At 39.9% G+C, this 23,752-nt stretch overlaps 1 protein-coding gene across 9 annotated transcripts in view; it reads right to left on the reverse strand.

Annotated features, from left to right (window-relative positions):
- The window catches only part of Fggy (FGGY carbohydrate kinase domain containing), a 399,645-nt gene that overhangs the window by 51,966 nt on the left and 323,927 nt on the right, over window positions 1-23,752 (reverse strand). For all 9 annotated transcript variants that reach the window (XR_013091912.2, XM_076862364.2, XM_076862361.2 and 6 more), the window contains one exon: window positions 21,884-21,978. Coding sequence is in view for 8 of the 9 variants with exons in the window: in XM_076862364.2 (XP_076718479.2) it covers window positions 21,884-21,978 (95 nt within the window). In the remaining variant the exon portion in view is untranslated. The remainder of the gene's footprint in view (window positions 1-21,883; window positions 21,979-23,752) is intronic.

Below are 23,752 nucleotides of genomic sequence, written 5' to 3' on the forward strand. Positions count from 1 at the left end.
GATGGAGTGAATGGCACCTTTGCCATGAGGCCCTGAGGGGATTGGAGGGGCAAGAGAATCTAGAAATAGGAAGGAATGTCCTCATGAACAAAAAAATGCAGACAGATGACCACTGCCTCCCTATGCATCAAAGAAACACTTTTTTCTCTTTTTGAGGGTGGGGGAGAAAGTATCTGTAATTTTCTGAGCATAATGTAGGTGCTGGTCAAAGGGTGGGGGTTTGCAGGGCTGGATGGTTGCAACTAGCTGGGGAGATGGATGATGATGTGAAGGTCCAAACACCATCACACAATTCTACTCAGTGTTTATGATAAAAAAATAAATAAATAATGTACCCGACAAGCAGGACCTACACAATTCAATTAGAATTTGCTCCTTCCCGATGTCAAGAGGTCACTTAAAGATCCTTGACTGGAACAAGGCATCTCAGCATGGCCTAAATGTCACATAACATCACGTTGTTTCTGAACAACCCAGTGGAATAGGTAGTACTAGTATCATTCTTTAATTTAAGAAACTATGTTAGAGTTCATAAAACTACAGAAAAGGTTTCAGAATTCAGAAGAAAAAAAAAAGTCTGGCTTTCTTAACATTGGAATCATTCTATCCATTTACTGATGACAGAACTGAGGCCTGGAAAGGTTCACCATGTTGCCAAGATGACACATCTGGTAAGTTATGGAGGTACGATGGAATCCAAGGCTGTGGCTAAGACTGGGGAAGTGGCAATATAGGAATTTGGGGTTGAGGGTGGGGGCACAGCATGGAATTCTGTTTATCTCCTGTGTCATCTCTTTATAAGTCCAGAAGAAGAGACCCAAGTTCTCAGGGACTATGCCCCATTGCTACTGTCATTTACACCTGGGCCATCTATATCTCCTGCTAGAAAGAAGTTCCTAAAATGTTAAGCATGTCATCGTCCTCATGGCAATGATGGTTATGATGAGAGAAACACAGGAGAGGACAACCAGGAAGGAGGAATTCTGACAGACTACTTACTTTGAGGATGAACCTTGAGAACATCTTTATTCCCAGTGAAATGAACCAGTCACAGAAAGACAATGACCATATGATTCCACCTATATGAGTAGGTAGAGCAGTTAAATTCAGAGACAGAAAGTCAAATGGAGGCTGCCAGGGATTAGGGAGGCTGCAGTGTGAGGTTGCTGTTTAATGAACACCATTTCAGTTTTGCAAAATGAAAAGAGTTCAAGAGATGGAAGGTGGTGATGGTTACACAATAGTAGAAACTCACTCAATACCGCTTAACTGTACTTCTTAGAAATGGTTCAGATGGTCAATTTTATGTGTATTTTACCACAATCAAAACAAATTTAAAAAAATACAACCAGGAGCATCTCCTCCAATGGTGATTTACAATGTTCTCTTTCTTAACATAGTGGGAAGATGACCTTCAACATTTTTAGATTTTCCAAGTTAAGTGCTTTTGTGGTACATCCCTGCTACTTTTCAGGAGGAAATATGTGGTATTTTTTATATGTGAAATTTTACATATGCATTTTTTTATGAATTCTCATTCTAGTTTGACCAGCAATGAGCTCTCTGGCCGTGAACAAAACCCTTCTCTCTGAGTCTCAGATTCCACATCCGTAAAAGGAGGGTTTAGGTGGAATGACCTCCAGGGGCCCTTCCAGTTTTCAGATCCTGATTCTTATTTTTCCAAACAGTAATACTGTCTACTTTCTTATTGTTGTTTAGGATTGTTGTTTATGATTGATACTCATCAGGATGTTTTTCAGCCCCAAGTCATTTCTGAAATATCTGTATTTGCAATTCTTCTATGGCAGGATGGAAGGAGCTAGGCTGACAGGAAGTACCCGAGTAGAGGGCCTCCTGGAAGGAGCACTGGAATGGGGGTCTGATGCTATGAGGTTTTCTCTGGGGATCTGCCACCTGCTTGCCAAGTGACTTGGGAAGGAAGGGAGCATTCACTGGGCACTTTCATGCATGAGGCATTTTCACAAATATTATCTTATTATTTCACAAACTTCAGAAATTCACGCACCATCTTCACAATTGTTTCTATATCCAGGTACTACTTGGAGTATTTATAGGCAATGAAATTGCTTTCTAAATTCTGAATAAAATCCTTTTTTTTTTCTTTTAAAGTTTGTCTTATTTGAAGCAAAATGTTTATGAATACTCAGGTTTGATACCCATTATTTTTTTTCTAATATACATTGAAATAAATAAGTAGTTATTAGAAAAAGAATGTTCACATACCAGTATAAATCATCCTCATGTGTGTGTTTGTGTGTCTGTGCCGTGTGTGTGTGTGTGTGTGTACACATGCATTTTGGGAGACTCCAGATTATCTTTATCTCCACTGGCTGCTAGGCACTGGCACACAAAAAATTTAGAAACTCACCCAAGTTTGAACCAACAGCACTTAAAGGAACATGCTGTTCACAGTCCTCTTGTTAATGGGTATGTTATTTAAGCTGCACATATAGTATTTCTAAAATTTTCAGATTTTCTAACTGATAAAACTTCAGAATGACTTTGGAGACTGACAAGGGCTAGCAATTTTGTTGTTGTTGTTTGGTTTTTGTTTTACCAAGTAAGAACTAAAACTAACAAACAAACAAAAAGCATTCTCTGACAAAGCAATAAAAACAAAACAGCTATAGAACAAAGGACTTTCCACATCAAAAAACCAGGAAAGAACATTTCTCACTACCACATACATTATTGAAGAAAAAAAAAATAGCTTAAGGAAGAATCCATGACATTCTGCTTACTTTTCCACATTTCTCAGTCTAGTGAAAACTGTCTTGGACTAGCCACCATCCTGGCCTGGCACTGGTAGACTACACTGTAAATCTGTCTGCTTTGGAATCAGGCATATCTGAGTTGAAGTCCCGGTTTTACAGTAACTGTAATGTGTAGTTTTGGGAGAATCACTGATCTCCCCTGAGCCTCAATTCCTCACTGTAAACCAAGGATACCACTCATTGTTGTAAAGATTGAATCCAACAGATTTGCTAAATGCCCAGCACCATGCCTGACCAGTGTTGGAGCTCATTCAGTCATTGTTATCACTTAACTTTTACCATACTTCAGTCTACTTGGAAGGTTGCTACGGGGATGCAATATGGCTATGCATGAGAGAGTGGTAAGCTCCTATACGGCACACAGCTGTAACTCTTTGGGTCCCTGCTCAAAGTTTCTTCCTCTGGGGAACATTGTTTGACCCACCAGGTTGGGTAAGAAGCTCCTGCTCCTGTACCATGGCACCCTGCATTCTCCTTCTGTACTGAAATGGGCCAGAAACTTCTTTCTCTCCCCAACAGGCCCAGGAGAACTCCAAGAGGCTGGAAAATGCTTCAGTTTTGGGGCTGGGGCTGTAGCTCAGTGGTAGAGTGCCTGCCTCACATTTGTGAGGTACTGGGTTCAATCCTCAGCACCACTTAAAAATAAGTATATTAAAAAAAAAAAGAAAACGCTTTGGTCTCACTTGTTGTTATTTTTTTTTTTTTAATTTTTCATTCTCCAGCATATAGTCACTGCCAAATCCAGCCCTGGTGCTCTTTCAATGTGTTAAATAGACACATGGGTCAATGGGAGGGTTACCAGGAGTTTCCTAGTTTGTTTCCTTGCATTGCTTTTAATGGGCTTGACAGTCTTGATCACAGTTTTACAAAACATTTCCCAATGTTTGTTCCTTGATCTTTGGGAAAGTAAGACATGCCTTAAAAAACAAATTCTTTGGCCAAGTAAATTTGAGAAACATCATATTCTATATGGTTGCCCAACTTAGGAGATTCATAATGCATATTTACATGAAGTCTTGCTATTAAAAAATGATTAGTTAATTAGAATGTAGCATTTCCCAAGATAATTCTTTCCAGGAAAACTTTTAATATGCCAGAGCACATTCTTTGGGAAATCCTAGCTTGCAGAGAACTTGGTTTCTGAGCAAAGTTTTTTCATGGTTTCTGTCAATGTTTGACCTCGTTCTCTTTTCCCACCTAAAACAGCACAGTCAGGGATCAGAGCAGGCATACAGAGTGGGCTTAATAAAAAGGCAACAGAGACAATGGAAACTTTGAGGAAACTGACCGCCATGTGAATGAGCTGACTTTTCCAGGGACTGGCCAGAAATATTTGATGATGACTATGAATGCCCCTCATTTGTACCACATGGTGTTTAAACAGTTCTATGCACATGTATTATCTCAATTACTCTTCCTCCTTCTTTTTCTTCTTCTCTTCCTCCTTCACCACCACCAGCACCATGAATATATAAGGCAGCCTGACTCTGCAGCATGTTATCAATGCTCTACCTGTATTAACTCATCCAATTTTCACCTTATGAGGGAGGTACTAATATTGCTTCAATGTTAGTGCAGAGAGGTCAAGTAAGACCCAAGCTTTATAATATGGGCAGAGCATTTTAAAGATTTATACTAAAAAAAATGTGAGCATTTAAGTGACTTGTTCAAATGAAGCAGTCAGAACACAGCCTTGTGATTCCAAGGCAAGCTCGCTTGGAAAGGTACTATAGTAATAATGATAAAAATAACAATAACTGCCTCCTTCCTTTGATGAGATGACTTTCTCAGTGCAACAGAGCTCAGGAATGGCAGGTTTGGGACTCAGACTCAAATTTGATGCCAAACCCAAAGTTTGAGTTTCTTTCACCCTCAAAAGATGGGTCCCTCCAACATGATCATAGCATGATCAGCCCAGCCGTGGCACGGCAGAAAAGCTTACGGTATCAGCTTGGCATTTGGTTGGTGTGGCTTTTAAAGTGATTCAACATCTGTCATTAATTAGACATCCCGTTGCCATGGTGATCATTTATTATTGTTAGGCTGATAAGATGGCCAATTCAAGAATATTAACTTCCTCCTTTTCCCATCCACTTTCCAGCAATGTTTTTTCTTCTTTCTTTTTGTCCTCTCACCTAGTAGAACAGACTTTTTACCAAGTAATATGATGGATTATTTCTCATTTGGGGCTGCCTGCTGAACCCCTGTGATAATATTAAGAGTTTATGGGGTTTTTCTTTTCCCCTTGCTGAGAACAGAATGTCAGACCAACTTTGATTCAAATTTCATCTATGATAGTTATAAGCTCTCTGATCACGAACAATTTAATTATATTCTCTGTATCTCATTTTTCATCTTGAATAAGGGATAAGGATGCCTAACAGGCAGAGTCATTGTGGAAATTTGATATAATCAATGTGAAGATGCTAGCATACAGTTTAGAATGTAGTGGGTACACAAGAAATGGTAGCAGTTGTGATAATTAAAGCAATGGCAATGATCACCATTTACAGAGAGGAGATGAGACATCTAGAGTTAGGAGTTGAGGTCATTTACTTTTATTCATCTGTCATTCTAATTTGTTTTCCCATTCAACCATTTTTTCCCCTGTGTAGCACTTAACTCAAGATAGAGCATATATTTTATTTATCGCTTTAGCTTTCTCTCTCATTCACCTGCAGATGTGATAAAGTCTGGGGCCGTGGTTATTTTGCTTACCATTGTACCTAGAGGTATCTACTCAATCAATGAACAAAAACTTGCCAGGCAGCTTCTCTGTCAAGCTGTTAGGCTCTGGAGATTCTGAGATAAGAAAGATTCTACTCTTGAGACATTGACATAAGGGGTCTGTGAACATGACAAAAACAAAGAAAATGGGGGCATTCATACCCAATTTCAATAGGGTTTTTTTTTTAATAAATCCAATGATATAAATGAAATTAAAGCTTCAATACTCATTCAGCACAAAGGACTGATGTGGGCGGCGGTATGGATGTTTTAAAGCTCTAAGGGCCAAGAAGGATTCAAACTAGTAGTGTTGAGCCCTTGGAGGTAATTAAAAAATTCCTTTTGAAACAGTGTTAAACAAACAAAAAAAAAAAAAAAAGAAAGAAAGAAAGAAAGAAAGAAAGAAAGGAAAAGAAACAGAAACCAAGAGAGGGCCTTTCCAAAGGCCAGTTCACTGACTCCTCCCAGAACAGCCTGATCCCCTCTGCTAAGTGAAGCAAGAGGTCAGATCCCCAGACAGAAAATCAATCTCCAAGAGTTGCTGGGTAGAATTTCTAATTCACCAGGGCCATGGCACTCAGTATGTTTTCAGCAAGGAGCACGAGGCCCGCAGCCTTAGCTCCCAGCCCACCATACAGGACCAGACCAAGTTACCTCCTTTCCCCACCAGGGACATAGCATCTCACAGTCGCTCAGGCACTCAGGCCCTGTGGTGAGACTCCAGCTACCATTCTCAATGGCTAGGCTATTTTGAAGCAACTTTATTACTGTATTATTAAATATTATTATTAATTATTTTAATATATTTGGATTATTTCCTTGGAAACAGTCTGGTCCAATCCTCACCTTCAGTAGAGACATTCTGAGGCTAACATGGAGTAGAAGAAGACATCTGCTGGGTGAGCTCAGGGCATGGGCACCTTCTGTCTATTGTATATACTGGCGTCCCAGAGGTTCCTTTATGACAATTTTTTTTTTTTTTTTGCAGTTTAAATATGGGGAAACCAAAGCCCAAAGAGATAGAACTCTTTCCCAGGTCACACACTGAGTTATTCAGTGACTGAATATACTCTAAAGATGGGGAGTTTATCTGAAAAAAATAGAGTGAGCGAGAATCATAAGGAATAATTTATAGTAAGTGATGGTGTGAATAAAGTCATATCTAGAGACAAATTAGATTTTACCTGTTAAGAATTTTCCATCCAAATCCATCCACACTAGCACCATTGTCTTAAATTGCTAGCTTTCCATGTAGCTAGCCACAAGCAGCTCCCTTTTTAGCCTGTCCCAGGAAGATTACAAAGTCTCTGTAAAACTGCATCTTCAGTTTGGCATAACACACATTTATCCAGCTCCTACTCCTGTCTAAGGATGAATTAGACTTCCATTACCTGGAAGCTGACACGTGAGTGGGGTCAGAAAATGCTGATATAGCTACAGGCAGTACAAATGTGTTCCTCAAAGAAACTTTGCAGAGGTGGGTTTTAGCACTTCAGATTGAGCAGACCATAGGGTCAGAACATCTGGGTTCACATCTGAGCTTCACTTCTTTCTACTGTGACCTGGGGAAGGGACTTACCCTCTTTGTAATTCAGCATTTTTCTGCAAAATGACAATAATACTAGGACTTCATGGGATGGTTTTGAGGATTGAGTTAATAATTTTTAAAATGCATAAGTAGCAGTTGGTGCATACTCAATGGATCCCCTCTGCTTCATTTTTAGGAGCTCCTTGAAGACAGGGGTCCCAGCTACCCACCATATTATAATATGCTGGAAACTCACATTTGCAAGAAAAGCTCGCTCTTTCTTAGTGGTTGAACACTTGCCTAAACCTCCAGTTTAGGACTGTCTATGACGTTCGCCCTGCTGTCTGGAGTGGTTAACTCATTGAGAGGAGGACAACTGCTATAACCCAATTATCCAGACCAGTTTGGTTTGTCAAAATCCCTCCTCATCAGAGATGCTGACAAGTGCAACTGTCAGATTAGGAGGAATTTCATCACCATCAGCTCCATCCAACACACAGGCTCCTCCAGGTGAAGGTGTCACCTGACAGGAAGGGGATGTGGAGGGCGGAATGTAGGTTTTGAGCTACAGGTAGGCTACCTGCTTCTATCTGTGGATAACCTACATCTCAGAAGGTGCCTTCTCTATGCTGAAATTCTAAAGTATGATATTTTATAGAACCTTGTACACAAATGTGTGCTAGTGAAATAGCATAGCTTTCTAGGAGCATTGAAAAAGTGTTTCCTTCTATTGCTGAGGCTCTTTAAAACTGTTAGAAATAGGTAATAACTTTTTTGTTATTATTTATAGGCTATTTTTCTTAAGCAGAAAACATATTGATATCTATGAAGCACTTTATGTTGTTGACTTTTTTAAAAAACAAGATAATCAGTCTGCAACAATTTTATTTTTACTACGGAAATTAAAGGAAGAGGGGATACTAGACAAAGGATGCTCCTAAGAGACCACTGTTCTAATTCCTAATGGATTTGTTTATAGTTCACAACTGTCATCCCCAATCAGCTGTGGTCCTTAGCTAGCCAATACATCTCCTGTGACTCTTGTCCTGGAACCTTTTCCTGGAGTTTACTGACCTCCTCCTGACCACTCTGTTCCTGTGCTCTCTCTAGCACCTCTCTCTAAAAAGCTCCCTCCTGAGCTTCTCTAACTAAATCAACATTTCTAACTCATTCCAAGCCCACTTCTTATAGGAAGCCATGGCCAGAGAGGAGGTGACACAATGACACAGTTGGTTTCAGGTCATTTTGTTTTTATTTCTCTAACACAACTGTCAGCTACTTGAAGGTGAGAAGCTTGGTTTTGCTTTTCCATTTGTCCTCTTTTTCTAGTTTCTAAACCACTTGGCATACTCTAAGGCTTGCATATCACCAGGAGAAAGAGCATGTGCTTGGGAACAGAAAAATTCTAGCTTGTATATAAACAGTGTTAATTTGGGTAAGTGGTTTTCATTATCAGAGTATTTTTTCTCAATTGAAAAAATTAATACAATAAACTTTCCACATAAACCTGTTCTGAAGAATTAAGTGAAAATGGTTGAATATCATTTCTTTAAGGAACTTTATATAAGATTAGAATAGCATGAGTTGTGTACACAGCTTTGTTTTTTTGTGCAAGGAATAGAAGAAAGCTGGAACAAGTTTGAGAAATGGATAAAAATCTTTAATCATGTAGGCTCTGAGAGACATTTAGACTTAAGTTAAGCTCCTAGTACCAACATTTAGTAGGGGTATGACCTGGGGCTCTCTCGAAGTCTCCATTTCCTCATTTGGGGGATAAAAACAAACGTGACCCACTTACAAGAGTGAACAATGTAGGGCTCTGAAGAAAGAGAGGGCCCATTCTTTGACCATGCCCGGCTGAATCAAGTCTTGTCTTCTCAGAGAGGTAGCAAGCCTCTTAGGCTGTTGGCCCTACCTTGTGCCTGGCTCTGAGTTGGGTGCCAAGGCACTATCAGTAAACATACTCAGGACAATTTTTTATCTTTTGAGCTTTACTTAGTCAAAGTAAAACTTCCCACCATAACCATCCACTCTTTCCCCAGCTGGCCTACCTCATTCCAATAGGGACAGAGGACAAGAAGTGAATTCACTGATTGATTTTCTTATAATATTTAAAAGCAATTATGTCAGTCAGAGTCCAGTCAGGAAAAAAATGAATCTACTTTAGGCCTTCAACAGAAAGAAGAAGTGACAGAAGAAAACTAGAGGCCAAACAGGTGATTTGAAGTGCCCCAGAGGTAACAATAGCAGAAAGCTGCTACCCCTCTTAGAAAACAAGGGCTGGTGAGAAGAAATAGTGTGACCACATCCAGGTGCTGGGGATGTCAGGCTGGAACCCAAACCAAGGACAGGCTCCTGGCCAGAATGAGGGCCTGAAAGAGCAAGGCTAGAGGCAGAACCACACAGAACATGCACCTGTAGCTGAAGCAAAGGGGAGAAGGGACTCGACCTCTTTTTTCAGCATTTCCTTCTTCCACCAGAATCTCTCACTGGCCAAGAGGTCCAGAGGTCAGATACAAGGCAACCTGGGAAATGCAATGCACAGCAGAATGGAGTAGAACAGGGGGAAAGGGTGAATAAGATCTGTGGGAGCAAGCAAGCCAAGGACCAATCCAGACATCTTTCAATAACATGGAAAGCATTAATTCAGCATAGTCAGCTAATACTAATGGTAGTTATCATCATAAACATTATCATCATTTTGCATCCCTCTCATTGAGATTTCCATGCAATAAATGTGCCAAATACTTATATATATATTATTTAATCTTAACAATCACATGAGGTTCACACTCTTGAAAATCCCATTTTTACAAGTGAGTAAACAGGCTTAGAGAGGAGAAGAGATTGACCTAATGCACAGTTATAAATCTGAACTTTGAATTTGAACACAGATTTGTGTGATATCAGAGTCTGCATTCTTATTTATGGCCCTATTTGTCATTTATAATACAAATCATAATGCTAATAATAAAAAAGGGAGGGTACTAGATAGCAGAATATGCAACATGCAACTCCTCATTATTACTGGGAAGATTTTTTTTAATATTTACTTTTTAGTTGTAGTTGGACATAATACATTTATTTATTTATTTTTATGTGGTGCTGAGGATCGAACCCAGGGCCTTGCACATGCTAGGCAAACACTCTACTGCTGAACCACAACCCCAGCCCACCTGGGAAGATATTTTAAAGACCTGTATTCCCATAGTTGAAAGTCTAGAATACCCTGTGAGCATTACATTTACCCTTTAGAAAATAGAGATTAAAAAAAAAAATACCAGAATGTAACAGATTAGCTCTAAGTGAAAATATTTCATGGTGTAGCAATTGTCCAAATGAAAAAACAATGCATGGCTTAATGCAGTTTATAAGAGTCCACAGTGTTCTCTTGGAGGCCATGGGGTATTTTTGTGAGGATATTGCCAAGTTCAGTGGCCTCTCTCTGTGGGTTTGCTGTTTACTGATATTTGATATGCTTCAACATCTGTTGCCCTTCTCAATTGATGGGTGCTTCATTTTAACACGTCTCTGATGCCAGGCTGGTAAAAGGCTTTAGAACTGAGATCCTCTAAAACACTCCTGGGTCAGTGACACAGCTTTGTTTGTAAAGCTGGCTGCAGGAAAGAATATTCAGGCAAGAGAGGTGAAGAGACATGCTCTCCATGTCCCAAACCTGGTATTCTCAGCTCTACCCTGGGGCTAAGTTACAACTCCAGAAATTTATAAGCCCAGGTTCTTTTTGACCTGAAACCAAGTTTCAGTGTCATGCTCTGGATTCTCAACAAGTTTGTATGTAACAAACTCTTTCCCTTTTTCTATAGAAGTTCCAAGGAAGGATTTCTAGGTTAATGTCAAAATAATTGACAATTCTAGAACTTGGTACCAGGAAAAATGTCATCTCTTAAAAGAAAAGGTATACTTCTGTGACTATGTGAACACCAGACAACAGGACTCAGTTCCCAGTTTTGCCATGGCTGCCTGAAGCACCATCAAAGTAGGTTAGAGACCCCCAGACCAGATCAGTCCCATAGATGTTTGGTTTGTTTTGGCACCCACCATTTGGGGATAAAACAGTCTGTTTCAAAGTCCAATAATAGTACTTTTCTAGTACTTTTCTCCAAACTGGTACACAACTAAGCCATCTTACCCTGTACTGGTATCATTCCATGCACCTAAAGGCATTTGAGTTTGAAGACTCTTTAAGTATAGGTGGTTAGTGTATTTTCCTCTTCTACATAGTTTGTCTTTTGAGTTTTGTTCCATAGCATGCTTAGTCACTTATTGTAAGCTGCTCAAGTCCTGGATAGAAGGAGTGTATGAATGGTAAACAACTTATTTGTTCTTTATGCAAAACTGCCAAGATCAGTATGAGTGGCAGCATGCACATCATGTCCAAGGGCTAATGACTTATGGTGAGTCATTCTGGCCTGCCTAGTTGCCCACCTGTGAGGGGTCACCACGACTGTAGACTTGGCCTACATCTACCCTATTTTATCACACAACATACACCTTCCAAAGCTCTGGGTTGGGGGTAGGATATGTGGAAAATGGGTCTGGAGCCAGACTACCTGAGATTAAACCCACATCCTGCTATGTAGAGCCTACATGACCTTGGGCAAGCTGATTAACATCTTGGTACCTCATTTTCTGCTTTATATGATGAAACAATGTTACCATCTCCCTCTATGGGTTATTGTGAGTATTCAATTAACACAGGAAATAATCAGTTTTTACTGTATAACAGGCATTGTGTCCAATGTGCTTTCATTCCTTGAAGATCTGCAGCAACTCAGTGAGGTTAGTTCATATAGAACTGAGGCTTAAAGAAATTAAATAACTTCTCTAGCCAGGTTTGTTCATCTAGCTAGCAAAACAAGGAGATGCCATCCCCTGGGGGACAACAGGGTGACTTGGATGGCTACTTTTTCTCTTCTTTCCATGTGATTTTCTCTTTCACTGCCCACAATGGACTCAGCTTACTTCCTCTGACCTCTTTGTTTCCCACACTTGCCAGGCAATTGCCACATTACCGCATAACAGTTATTACTAATAATCTCCTATGTCAAGGGAAATGGAGATTTGTAAACATTCGGTCTTACCTTCCTCTCTCTGCCTTGAGAGGAGGAATTCCACTGCAAACATGAAGTGCACAGGCCTGGGGCCATAGAGTCCCCAGTTCCAAGGCCTAGCTCAAAAGTTGCTACCTTGGGGTAGGAGAACGGGGGAGGGGGGCTTCCTAAGCTCTAACAGCGAAAGACACTCCTTCTTTGATGCTCCATTATCCCATTGTATAATAATTGTAATTTAAACAAAGAATAGGCAACATTAAGTAAACCAGTTTGCTATATTTGTACTAACATGTCTACTTAACAACATGTTGTGAGACAATATAGCCACAATCTGATCTTTTATAGGTGAGACGTAGAGGAAACCAAGATATGGGCCCAAGCAAATGGTCTGTGCCTTTATACTTCAGTAAAGACTTTTTCAGAACTGATCTGTCTGGATCCACTCTGCCCCACGAGACAGGGATGGCCTGGGACACTGAGACTGTCTAATTCTTTGTCCTGGTACCAGGTAGGATAGCCTGTGTCACATGTAGGCTCCTATAAGAACCCTAAAGAAGGAAAGAGATATCAATTTTCTCTTTTGAATGGAGGCCCACGCACAAGTATACCTTTTCCAGATCTAGTCCACTATCATTTGTCAGCCCGTCTATTGCAGTCCACTCGACCTCCAGCATCAGAAAATACATCCTGGCATCACAGGAAGGACCTGAGTAAAAGGTACATTAATGGGGGCCAAACAAGCCAGTGGAGTGATTAATCTGGCCTCCCCTTCAATATTATGTTTATACAAGTTGATTATATAGCACTTAATTACTAATTTGCCCTACTTAAACCAAGAGTGCTTTTAATTTTTAATGAGATAAGGGAGGAAGATGCCTTTACTTAGTGAGGAGCAGCTATTTTATTTGCCTCTCTTGTTTTGCCCAGCCAATTAATAACATTTCTAAGGAAATGCATCCCTCTCATGAATTCTTTCTCCCCATCTTCTTCCCGACCTCCCAGGCTTATAAAGAGATGGAAAAACACATGAGCCACTTAGAAAAAACTGACTTTACCTCTGACCCAACTGATTGGGCTGGGAAAGGCTTTGTAAAGCAGAGTAATGTGGTGCCCATAAATGGTGCTATCTGATTTGGGGGTAGCTGGGGTGTGTCTATTTCAGGAACTGTGACTTAGTTGTTTAATACAGCCATGGGCCTCCAAACAAAGCAACTCCCCAGCCCCACAATCCCACTTTGTTTCCTGGGTGTTACTGTCAGATAATTTAAACATGGTTCCAGGGCAGCCTAGCTATTGTGAATAGCAAGGACTTTGGAGGCAGGTCTGGATTTGATTTTTAGTTCTGCCACTTGCTAGCTGTCATGAGCACATTACTTATACTTTCTGGGTTCAATTCCTGTCTGTAAAGGTGAATAACTTACCATGCAAGAATCAAACATCATCTAAAGTACCCTAGCATGGTGCCCAGCTTAGAGTAGGTACATAAAATATTAGTTTTCTTTTCTTTAGCAGATGGTAAGGCAGGAAGGGAGAGCAGGCATAAGGGAGTTCTTTTGGGGGACCTCTAGTGTGCTTTTCATTATCTGCAGAGCTAGAACTCAGTTCAGTGCCCCACAAAGGAGTCATCTGTAATGACATAAGAAACCTGCCTCAGAATGTAAACCAACACACTGATTCCTTCATTGAGAACATCTTGTGGTGAATAAAATATCAGCTGAACTACACAGTACATTGGGAGACATAACTGAGTTATGTTCTGATGTGAGTTCCTCATCTTATCACAAGTTTGAACAAATCATTCATAGCCTGGGATTGTGTCCACAGATGGCCCTGAGTGTCTCAACTAGAGGTCAGGGCAGGCTCCACACAGTTCTTTGTTTAGGAGTCCAGCAACTTTCCCTTCACCTCTTCAAGCTTAGCTGGTAGCAACCCTAGAGTACTGCATTCTCCCACAAAATTTCTGTAATCCCCCTTTCTCTTCCCTCCTTCTTCTCCTTTATCCCCATCTCCTACTATACTGATCTCCATTCTATGTTCATAAGATCCTTTTTTTCCCCCTCTCTAGCTTCCACATATGACCCTTTACTTTCTGAGTCTGGCTCTTTTCGCTTAACATAATGCTCCCATGTGATTTCTCTAGTGCTCCACCTACAATAGTGTCTCTTGTAAATTCTATTAAACATTCCCTCTGTTTACTTGTGGGGATCTTGATGAATACAGTGAACATTTTAATATATATAAATTTTAATTTTCTATTTTCAAAACTAATTTTTTAAATGTAATGACATTTAGTCTCAGAAAGTCCATTTCTACTTGTGGCTGTGTGAATAACCTATAGTTTTTGGAATCATATGCTAGAACTTGGGTTCTGGCTCCATTATTTTCTAGCCAAAGTCACTTAACCTCTCTTGCCATTTCCTCACTTGTAAAATCATGATAATGGTGTAGGAAAGTTCCTTTATACAACTTTTAACATGAAACCAAAATTTTAAATGTCCACGTCTCTTTGAAATACATCTGATGAAAGACATGCCATTCATGGTCCTGAATCAATGGTACTACTTATGTTTCATTGCAGAGTATCACATACCTCCAGCAAGCAATTGTAATAAACTTTTTTCCCTCTGCATACTTCTTAGTCATTGCCTCAATGCTGCCACCAGTATTCTTTCACAAACTTGAATGAGACTCTGTACTCTCCATGACTCTGAATCAAAATTTTTCCTAGTGGTGGTAGTGTGTGGGATGTATGCGTATATATGTATGTGAGGGTGTGCGCAGTCATTCTTTGGAGCTATTTTCCCAATTATAGAATGTTCTTGATTTAACTACAGGCCTTGTCTTTCCTGATCTTGGATTCTGTCATCTAATTTACTGAATATTAACGATGAATATTAATATAATATGATACTAATTATGAATATTAATCTCATAAAGCATGGACTTACTATTTATGAGTTATTCTAATTTTATAGCAATAGTATAAAAAGTATCTTTTAAGTAAAGTTCTTCAATAGTTTTTTTTTTTAATTTCTACCATTATAAAATATAAGCAGGCAGATTATGATTAAAAGCAAATAAAATGAAACAATACTGGTAAGATTGATGCAAAATCTTCTCTAGGCAACTGAATGAGAAAACGTCAAACCAAAGAGGGTACTCTTATTTTTGTTTCTACATTGGGCATCATCCAATGGCCTCTATGCCATTTCCAAACAATGGACATATATTTACTATGACATGGCTTGATGGACTTTGTGTTAATCAAGTTGATACAATTTTTTTCTCTGTACTCAAGGGTCATCATCTGCACAATGGACACTGTTAACACCTACTAGGCTGCTTCTGTAATTCTATGAATAACAATAGATGGAAAGTACTAGACCCTGCTCTTGGCTAATCCTATAAGGAACAGGAAGATCAAATGTTATATCCTATATTCAAGTAATCTCCTAAAAGTAGAATTCTAATTTTGAGATGATGTTTTGATGTTTATATCTATGGTGCTATTCTGAAAATGGAATTGGAACCAAGAGATTTATAATAAATCAAAACCTGATTTTTTTTTTTTTAGAAGGAGGATGGAATCCTTAAGAAGATGAGACTGTACTGTTAACCAGCTATGGCAATAAGTGTAATGAATGTCAGGACCAACATCACATTCTTAATTTAATTCTTATTTAAACTATTAATTACTGTTCCAAAGTTTTTTTGTTGACTTTGTATGGGAAATTGACATATGGGACAGGATATGTACTCAGAAAATTCAATCAGAAATTTGAATCTATTTAATTAGAAACCAGCATCTCATGTCTCCAGAAACACATGCTTAAGCAGTAAAGGGCAAAAGGCTACTAAAAAAAGTTGATATCAGGACCATATGTGAAATGAATAGGATTATAAGAGGCCTGGGGATGAAATCTAAATGGAATTAAAATTTACAGCAAGAGACTCCTTGTACACAAGAAATATGAACCTTGAATTTTCATCTACTATTGGCAGGAGGACAAACTGTTACTATGTATAAAAATCCTAAAATTTGGGTAAACTTTTTGACTAAACAATTATATACCTTCATAAATTATACTTTATGGAAATAATTTAGACTGTGTGCAAAAATTTAGCTATAGAGATTTAAGCTGCAGCATTCTTTAAAATAATGAAGACAACTTAACTATTTAAGACTTGGGGACACTTGAAATAAAGCATGTTATGTTTTATGGGGTAGAAAGTTACATAGCCTACAAAAATTATAAATAAAGAGGTTTATTATGTTTTGGGGTGGGGAAAAAGCTATAAAATAGTACACATTGTATGAACATATTTTTGCAATTTAAAAAATATAAAATGATTATGTATAAAAAGACAAAAGAATAGAAACCAGAATAGTAGTTTATATTATTAAAATAGCCCAAAATATGTAATTTTAGGATAATAAAATCATTGTTTTCATATTTTTCCTTCATAGTAACTGAATTTTATTATTTTTGCCAATTAACATAAATTATTAGTTGTATTTCAAAAGAAGAAGAAAAAAGAAATAAGCAAACTTCAATTAAATGCACCAAGTATGGGGGTGGTTTCATACATATATAATGAATGTTAGGACCAACATCACATTCAACAAATACCTAGTATACTCAGTCTATCCAAACCTCCAGAAATTGAAGTCATGATACATATCAGCTTTACACTGCAAACTTCAAAACTGGTATTTAAAGTGATCAAAAATCAAATTGAACTAAAAAGTCATAGCAAGTTGACTTTCACAAAATAAAATGGGAGATATTATATGCAAAAATCACAGGCTCTGAAGCTCTTAGGTGATGAATGTGACAGGCTCCAAGTGAAGTAAATTTCAGGAGACAGGACAGGAGAGGCTTCAAGGGAGCACTGAGGATGTTTGCAAGGACTGGCCTCAAGGGCAGACCACTGCGGTCAGCATGGATAGTTTATCTTGTGGGCACACATTACAGAAAGGGTGAGTAATCACGGCTCTCCACTGGCCACTTACAAGTATTGGTCTGGGAGACACAGGAGTCTGTCTGGAACGTGACAGGGAAAGTTGATGGTGGGAGCGAATGGAGTCAGTGGTTTACGGGGTGGCAGCTTACAGCGGGTGGGAGAAAGCAAGCATTTTGAATAATTGAGCTCCCTCCCTCCCTTCCTCCCTTCCTTCCTTCCTAACTTTTTTTGTAGATGAACACAACACAATGCCTTCATTTTTATATGGTGCTGAGAATTGAATCCGGTCCTGCCCATGCTAGGCGAGCACTCTACTGCTGAGCCACAATCCCAGCCCTGAGCTTATTTCTTTATACTGTACTCCCCTTACAATGATTGCTGAGCTCCTTTGGTCTCTTGTCATTGTCTCCTTGTGTTGATTTTTGCTGGGGATGATTCCTCCACTGCTTTTTTTTGGAGGAGTGGAGGTGGGAGAGGAAGATGGTGGTTCAAGATAAATAGTACTGTTGGAGTTAAAGGTTGTTTTGTATAAATAATCTTGGAAAAAACCTGCCTCTTAAGAAATTACAGAATGCTAATGACATCTGCAGGGGGCATGAAGACAGCAGAACTGTGGAAAACCATTTCACATTTCTGCCTCTTTGCCATTTGATTGGGTTTTCTCTCATGACTTTTGGAAACCAACTTTTTTTTTTGTAATTTTTTCTTTCATTTATTAGAAAATCATTCTATTTTCTCTGCTTAGAAAACATAAGCATTTTTATAAACTTATATTTTTTCCAATTTACTGGTTTCCAGGACTTGAGAGTCTACAGAAGTGCTATGGCTTTCCAGAATAGTGTCTAGTGGTTGAATGGAGGATTTCGCTTTTTATCTAGATGGGCTGACATTGGCAATCTAAACCAATCATATCCAGAATTGTGTTTTCCAGAATAGTCAAAATCAGAGATATTATTTTTAGTGCACTGACAGAGGAATGGGGGTGTGATCATATGGAAAGATCACAGAGGTCAAGACTATATGGATTCACAGTCCCATGAATAAAAGGAGGGGAAAAGACTCTCATCCATGCTACCTCTGCCCCCAACTCCTACTAAACAGCTGAACTCTCACCATGGGAACAGCGTAGCTGTGACCTGATTCCATAGTAGGAAGCTGACTCTGACATGTCCTTACACACTTTGTAGGCAGTTTTGACAGCTACTTACAGGACAACTTGCTTCCCGCAGGACATGTCTCTAGGATATGGCTAGTCCTTCTAATCCTCAGTGCAGATGGATGGCTATGTCAGTGCCCTCCATGAGGCTCTTATTTGAAAAGGGCATCATAAGAAGATATTAGATGTCTAAAAGGAAAGGAGGGAAGTAAAGGACAGGGGGGAGAGAGAAAGACCCAGAAAATGAAAATATTAGTGGAAAAAAGAACAAGAGGTGAAAGCTAGTAATTGTCAACATGTTTCCAAGTTGGTAAGAGCAGTGGATCTTATACTTGACCTATCTTTCCCACTAACACCTCACCACAAAATTCATGGGCCTAATAAATTGGGAAAACCTGCTTCCCCTTTTGTAGGTCTGCAGTCCGTGTCCTCTGAACTCTTCTAGCCTTCCCTTCATCTAATGGATATGACTGGTTTAGATTGCCAATGTCAGCCCATCTAGATAAAAAGTGAAATCCTCCATTCAACCACTAGACACGTGACCTCAGACAAGACAATAGTTGAGTTCTGCTGTAATAGTTGAGTTCCTGAAAGGAATTATTTGGTTTCTCTGAAGTCAGGAATGGCAGGTCCTCTGAAGACCTGGCTAGGATCTTTGAAGTTCAAAGAAAAGACTGTTGAAGATCTGGTTGAATCCTGGGGAAGAAGCAATTCTGTTTTACCTCACCATGCCAGAATTTTGAGCTGGTTCCCCAGGCCTGAGCTCACAGGTTGGCTTCTCTTTGAGAAGGGTGAATGAAGCCAAATACATACACTTATTTCTCTAAAGCAGTTCTAGACATAATCATTCTAATGATGTTGATTACATCTGTGAGGACAGCGGAACTTTCGAGCCTCCTCAGCTTAACAGTCCTAGTGGTGGCAATTTTTCTTATTTAGATATTTAAAAGCAAACAAACAAAACAAGTACCTGGAGAGGACAGGTGATACTGTCTGAGGATGTATAAGAAAGCACTGAGTCAAGACTTTCGGGACTGAGGCAGGTAAATGATGACAGATACAACTTGGGCCTTTCTCATTCAGGGGCTCCCTTTGCTGAGTTACAGGATAACCTGAAAACAATCAGAACAGGCACCTACTTCCTTGGCTTGAGTAGGAGACATGAGCTTGTCTTTAAGATGCTTTGAAACCCTGCAGCTGCTACTCAAGTCACCAGTTCAAATATACCGTATCTTAGATTCTGTTCCAAAGATTAACAGCAAATCTCTTGTAGCAATGATGCCAGTGCAGAACTGAGCTCAGTTTCTAATTAAAGGAGGATGTCATGGAACTCTTGGAGCTGGAAGCCCTGGTTCTGTCTGTAGCCATAGCATGTGTGAGGCACAGGGTTCAATCCTCATCAGCACCATGTAAAAATAAATAAATAAATAAATAAATAAGGTATTATGTCCATCTACAAGAAAATATTTTAAAGAAAGAAGGAAAAAAATCAAACAGTTTAGAAAAAGAATGAGGATTAACATAGGGTATAGATCCACAGAGACTTCCATTTCAATGATGCTTCCACCCTTACTAACTGTGTGGCCTTGAGTAAATAATTAAAATGTCTTGCACCTTAGTTTTCTTATCTATAATACAAGGATAGAATGATCTGTCTCAGGCATGGAGATTGTCAAGAGGTGTCTTAGAAATATTAATGTTGAAATATTAGTGGACAAAATATCAAGAATTGTTGTTTAAATGACAGAAATTTTTTTTCTCACAGTTTCAGAGGTTCAAAGTCTGAAATCAGGGTGCCAACATTATTGGGCTCTGGTGAGGGTGCTCTTTTGGTTCACACAGTCAAATTCCGAGGGAGTAAGAGCAAACTTTCTGATATCTTTTTGCATAAGGCCACTAACCCTTGAAATCAGGGCTCTGCCCTCATGATCTCATTTAATTATCTTTCAAAATCTCCTCTCTAAATACCATCACTTTGGGGGTTATGAAGTGCCTTAATAAACATCACTATTATTTTGATTTAACTATTATAATTTATCCCAAGAAGAACAAGACCTCTAGTTGTGAGACAGCTTCTAAAGTTTATATATTATAATAATAACAATCGACAATCCATTAATATTTCAACAGTAAATAAAATTTCCATGTGATGTTATTTGAGAGAGAATTAGTGAAACCAGAAAACATTGGAAATTCAATTGTACCCATTTTCTTTAATGGCTTTGGTTAAAGTCTGTTAGGTATTCTTAAATGCAGTCTATTCCTTAGAGAGAGATTTTGGAGTCATCAATGCCAGAGGCTAGAACAGTGTGTAGCATACCACCTTTCCCAAAATGTATTACAAAAAGCATGGATTGTAGAAAGAGGCTTTTGTATCTAACAGTCTGCCCTTAAGTTTTGTAAGCTTCCTGGATCTGTTGATCAGTCTTTATGGCCCATGAAGGACATTACAGGTGTCAGGAGGTTATAGTCAGGCACAGAAGAGGGTCACAGTAAACAAAATTCTAATTACTGGGCTACTAGTGGAAAACCTGGCTTTTGGCCTTAACCCTGAGACTGTGGGGAAGTCATTAAGTTCTCATATTAACTGCTGCTAAACAAATATCTCTTGAACTCTCCACTGAGACCTGGGAGCCAGACTTCTCCATTCCAGCCTTTCCTGGCTGCTTCACGTGAAGCTAAGCCATGTCTTTAAACCTTTGGCTCCTCAAGTATAAAATGGGGATAATAGAGCTACGTGGAGACTAATGGAAGCATGTGACCCATAGAATGAACTCACAACAAGCTATTGTCATGAAGTCTAAAGTATATAAAGAAGTGCAGGTGTGTGCTGCTAAGTGGTTTGGTCACAAGAGCTGGGACACTATCCAGCTAGGATCCGAGCCCAGGTCCAACCACAGAACCTTTGCTCTTAGCCTCTCCAGTATCCTCAGTTTTCACCCATTTTCTACTATTTTAGTTAGACTTGGACTCTATCCACAAAGCCCCATACGTGCAATGTCTTATGCAATTTGGTGGCAGAAAAAGCTTTGTGTCTTCTGAGAAATTAGTATGTTTCCTCCTTCTGAAAATAAGAATTACGCAACTAATCATGCGTTCTTTTTTTTTTGTCTTGGCTGCCAGGAAGCTCAAAGCCAAATTATGTACTCAATCACAGCCACCAAATTGTTTCTTTCTTCCTATATTTTTGTTCCTTATTTCCCTTTTTAATTCTTTTCTAACATTTTTTCCCCCTGTGTTTCTTATTGACAGAGGCCTCGTATCTATTTGGAAAGTGACAAGATTGAAATAACAAAAACAAAATTTGAAGTATGCACAAAATAACATTTGAGTCTTACCTGTTTCCATTGTGCAAAGAAAAATTATCAAGGGGGAAATTTAAAAACATAATTTAAGAGCCATTTTAAAGGAGAAAAAAGAAAACCAACAGAAAAACAGAACCAACACCAACAGAAGCCAAGTCAAATGAAAACTGCAATAAATATGTCTGAAGCTGGAAGCATTTGTGATTTCCCTGGCTGCAACCTATCATTTCTTAATTATATCCTGTGTGTGTTTTGCAAGATGAGAGCTGCTGTCAAGAGGAAGATCAGCCTCAGACAGAGGAGGGATCAAGGCCTGCCCCCAGGTCCTCACATACCTGCACAGAAGTGAAATCCCCGGAGGCACAGGCACCCAGAATAGCAGCTCCCACAAGAACAGACTCCACCTCTTGCGACAGGACCACAGACATGCCTGTGCGGAACAAGGCCACACCTTGGTTAGGGAGCAGGGTGGGGGCAGTGTGGAGAGCCAGCAAGCAACCCCAGTAGCAGCCCTCCCATGACCCCCAGCCCCTGTTCCCCAGAATTACCCAGTTCTAAAGGGTTTCACTGGCTGTGCCTGCTGGTACAATAGCCCAGAGCCTCAGGAGATCCCACACCGTATGTATCAGCTCTGGAGACCTCACAGCCCAGGTATTCCAGCTGCTACCCGACATTTGGTTCAAGTTCAGCTCAACAAATGTATGTTACTGCTTTGTTGGGCCCAGGGAAGCCTGAGATGAATCAGACAGTGTCTGTTGTTCAGATCTCAGAGGGGAGATGGATGAGAAAGAGAAGCAGGTCATGCAGGGGGCTGGTTCTCTGACTGAGATGTACTAAGAGAAGGGAAGTAGCAAGAGAGGGTGGGATTCTGCTCTCCAGTGGCTTTTTCCCTTTCTCAGTGCACTGACATTGTCTGGAAAAGCCTTCCCCCCAGGGTCTAGGTTTACTTTGTCACTTTGATCTTCTCCTTTCCTCCCAGCCATATGACTCTGGCCTCCTGGCTGTTTCTTGAATATGCTTCTAGGTCCTTCCAGATGCCCACCTGGTAACCACCTTCTCCCCTTCTTCATGTAAACATAACCTTCCCACTGAGCCTGGGGCATGGGATTCAAAATGACAATGTACCCTCACTTCACCTCCTCCCTCTTTCCTCCTCACCTTCCAGCCTATATTGTATTATGTTGTCTAGTGTCTTGTTCCCCATGCCAGAATTCAGGCTTTCTGCTGGCAGGGGCTTTGTCTGATCTACAGCTGTATTCCTGGTGTTTAGACAGTTCCTCCTACATGGAGAGTGATTAAATTACGAGAGTAAGAATTTCTGGGGTAGTGGTGATCATTGTGGACCTGGGGCTTACACAGGCATTTGAAGGGTGAGTAAGGGTCCATCAGGCAGGAAGAAGCCTCCACATACCAACTCCCAGAGGGTTCACAGGGGTTCAAGACTAATACAAATAATTCAAATTGTCAGCTTCTTCGCTGACTTCACTGTGTGACCCTAAGCAAGTTGACTAACTTCTTTCTACCTCAGTTTCCAAAGTGGGTTTCAGATTCTACCCATATCATAGGACTTAAAAATAAGGCATTAAAACAGTACCTACCATATATATTTGCTTATCAGGAGATGGCAGCAAATGCCACAGAGGTAAGTTCTGCAGTGAAATCTTCCTCTACTCAGCACGTGAGAGCTATTTTTCTAAAGACTGTCTCTTATCAGGGAAGAGCTCTCTGCTATACACTCCTCCTTGTCACATCATTCCTAATTCACTGCCTTTCTCCAGGGCTGGGTCAGCTGCCCAGCCACCACATAAAGGGACCAGGGAGCAGAATTCCCAGAAGACCTGGAATACCAGTCTGCTGTAAGCTCAGGTGAGTGGGCTCTGGGAAAAGCTCAGACCTGGGTTTGTTTCCTGATTCCACTGAGTCCTTCTGCAAACTCCCTAAACTCTGCAGTCTTGGTTTCCCCATGTGAAATGGGGATAAGACTTAGCACACAGGTGCACACTGAGGGTGAACAACAGGGCATATACATGGGGCTTAACAAATTCCTGGCCCATGGTAAACTCTGCAGAAATAGTGGCTGGCACTGTCAGAATTAGGTGGATGGGGAGCAAAGACTCTACCTTTACTTCACCTGGATAGCAAAGTGCAGTAGTGGGAAGGGCAGAGCAGGTTGCTGTCAGCCATCTAGAGGGAAAGGATGAAAA

The sequence above is a fragment of the Callospermophilus lateralis genome, chromosome 7, assembly GCF_048772815.1.
Source record: "Callospermophilus lateralis isolate mCalLat2 chromosome 7, mCalLat2.hap1, whole genome shotgun sequence".
In the NCBI taxonomy this organism is placed as follows: domain Eukaryota; kingdom Metazoa; phylum Chordata; class Mammalia; order Rodentia; family Sciuridae; genus Callospermophilus; species Callospermophilus lateralis.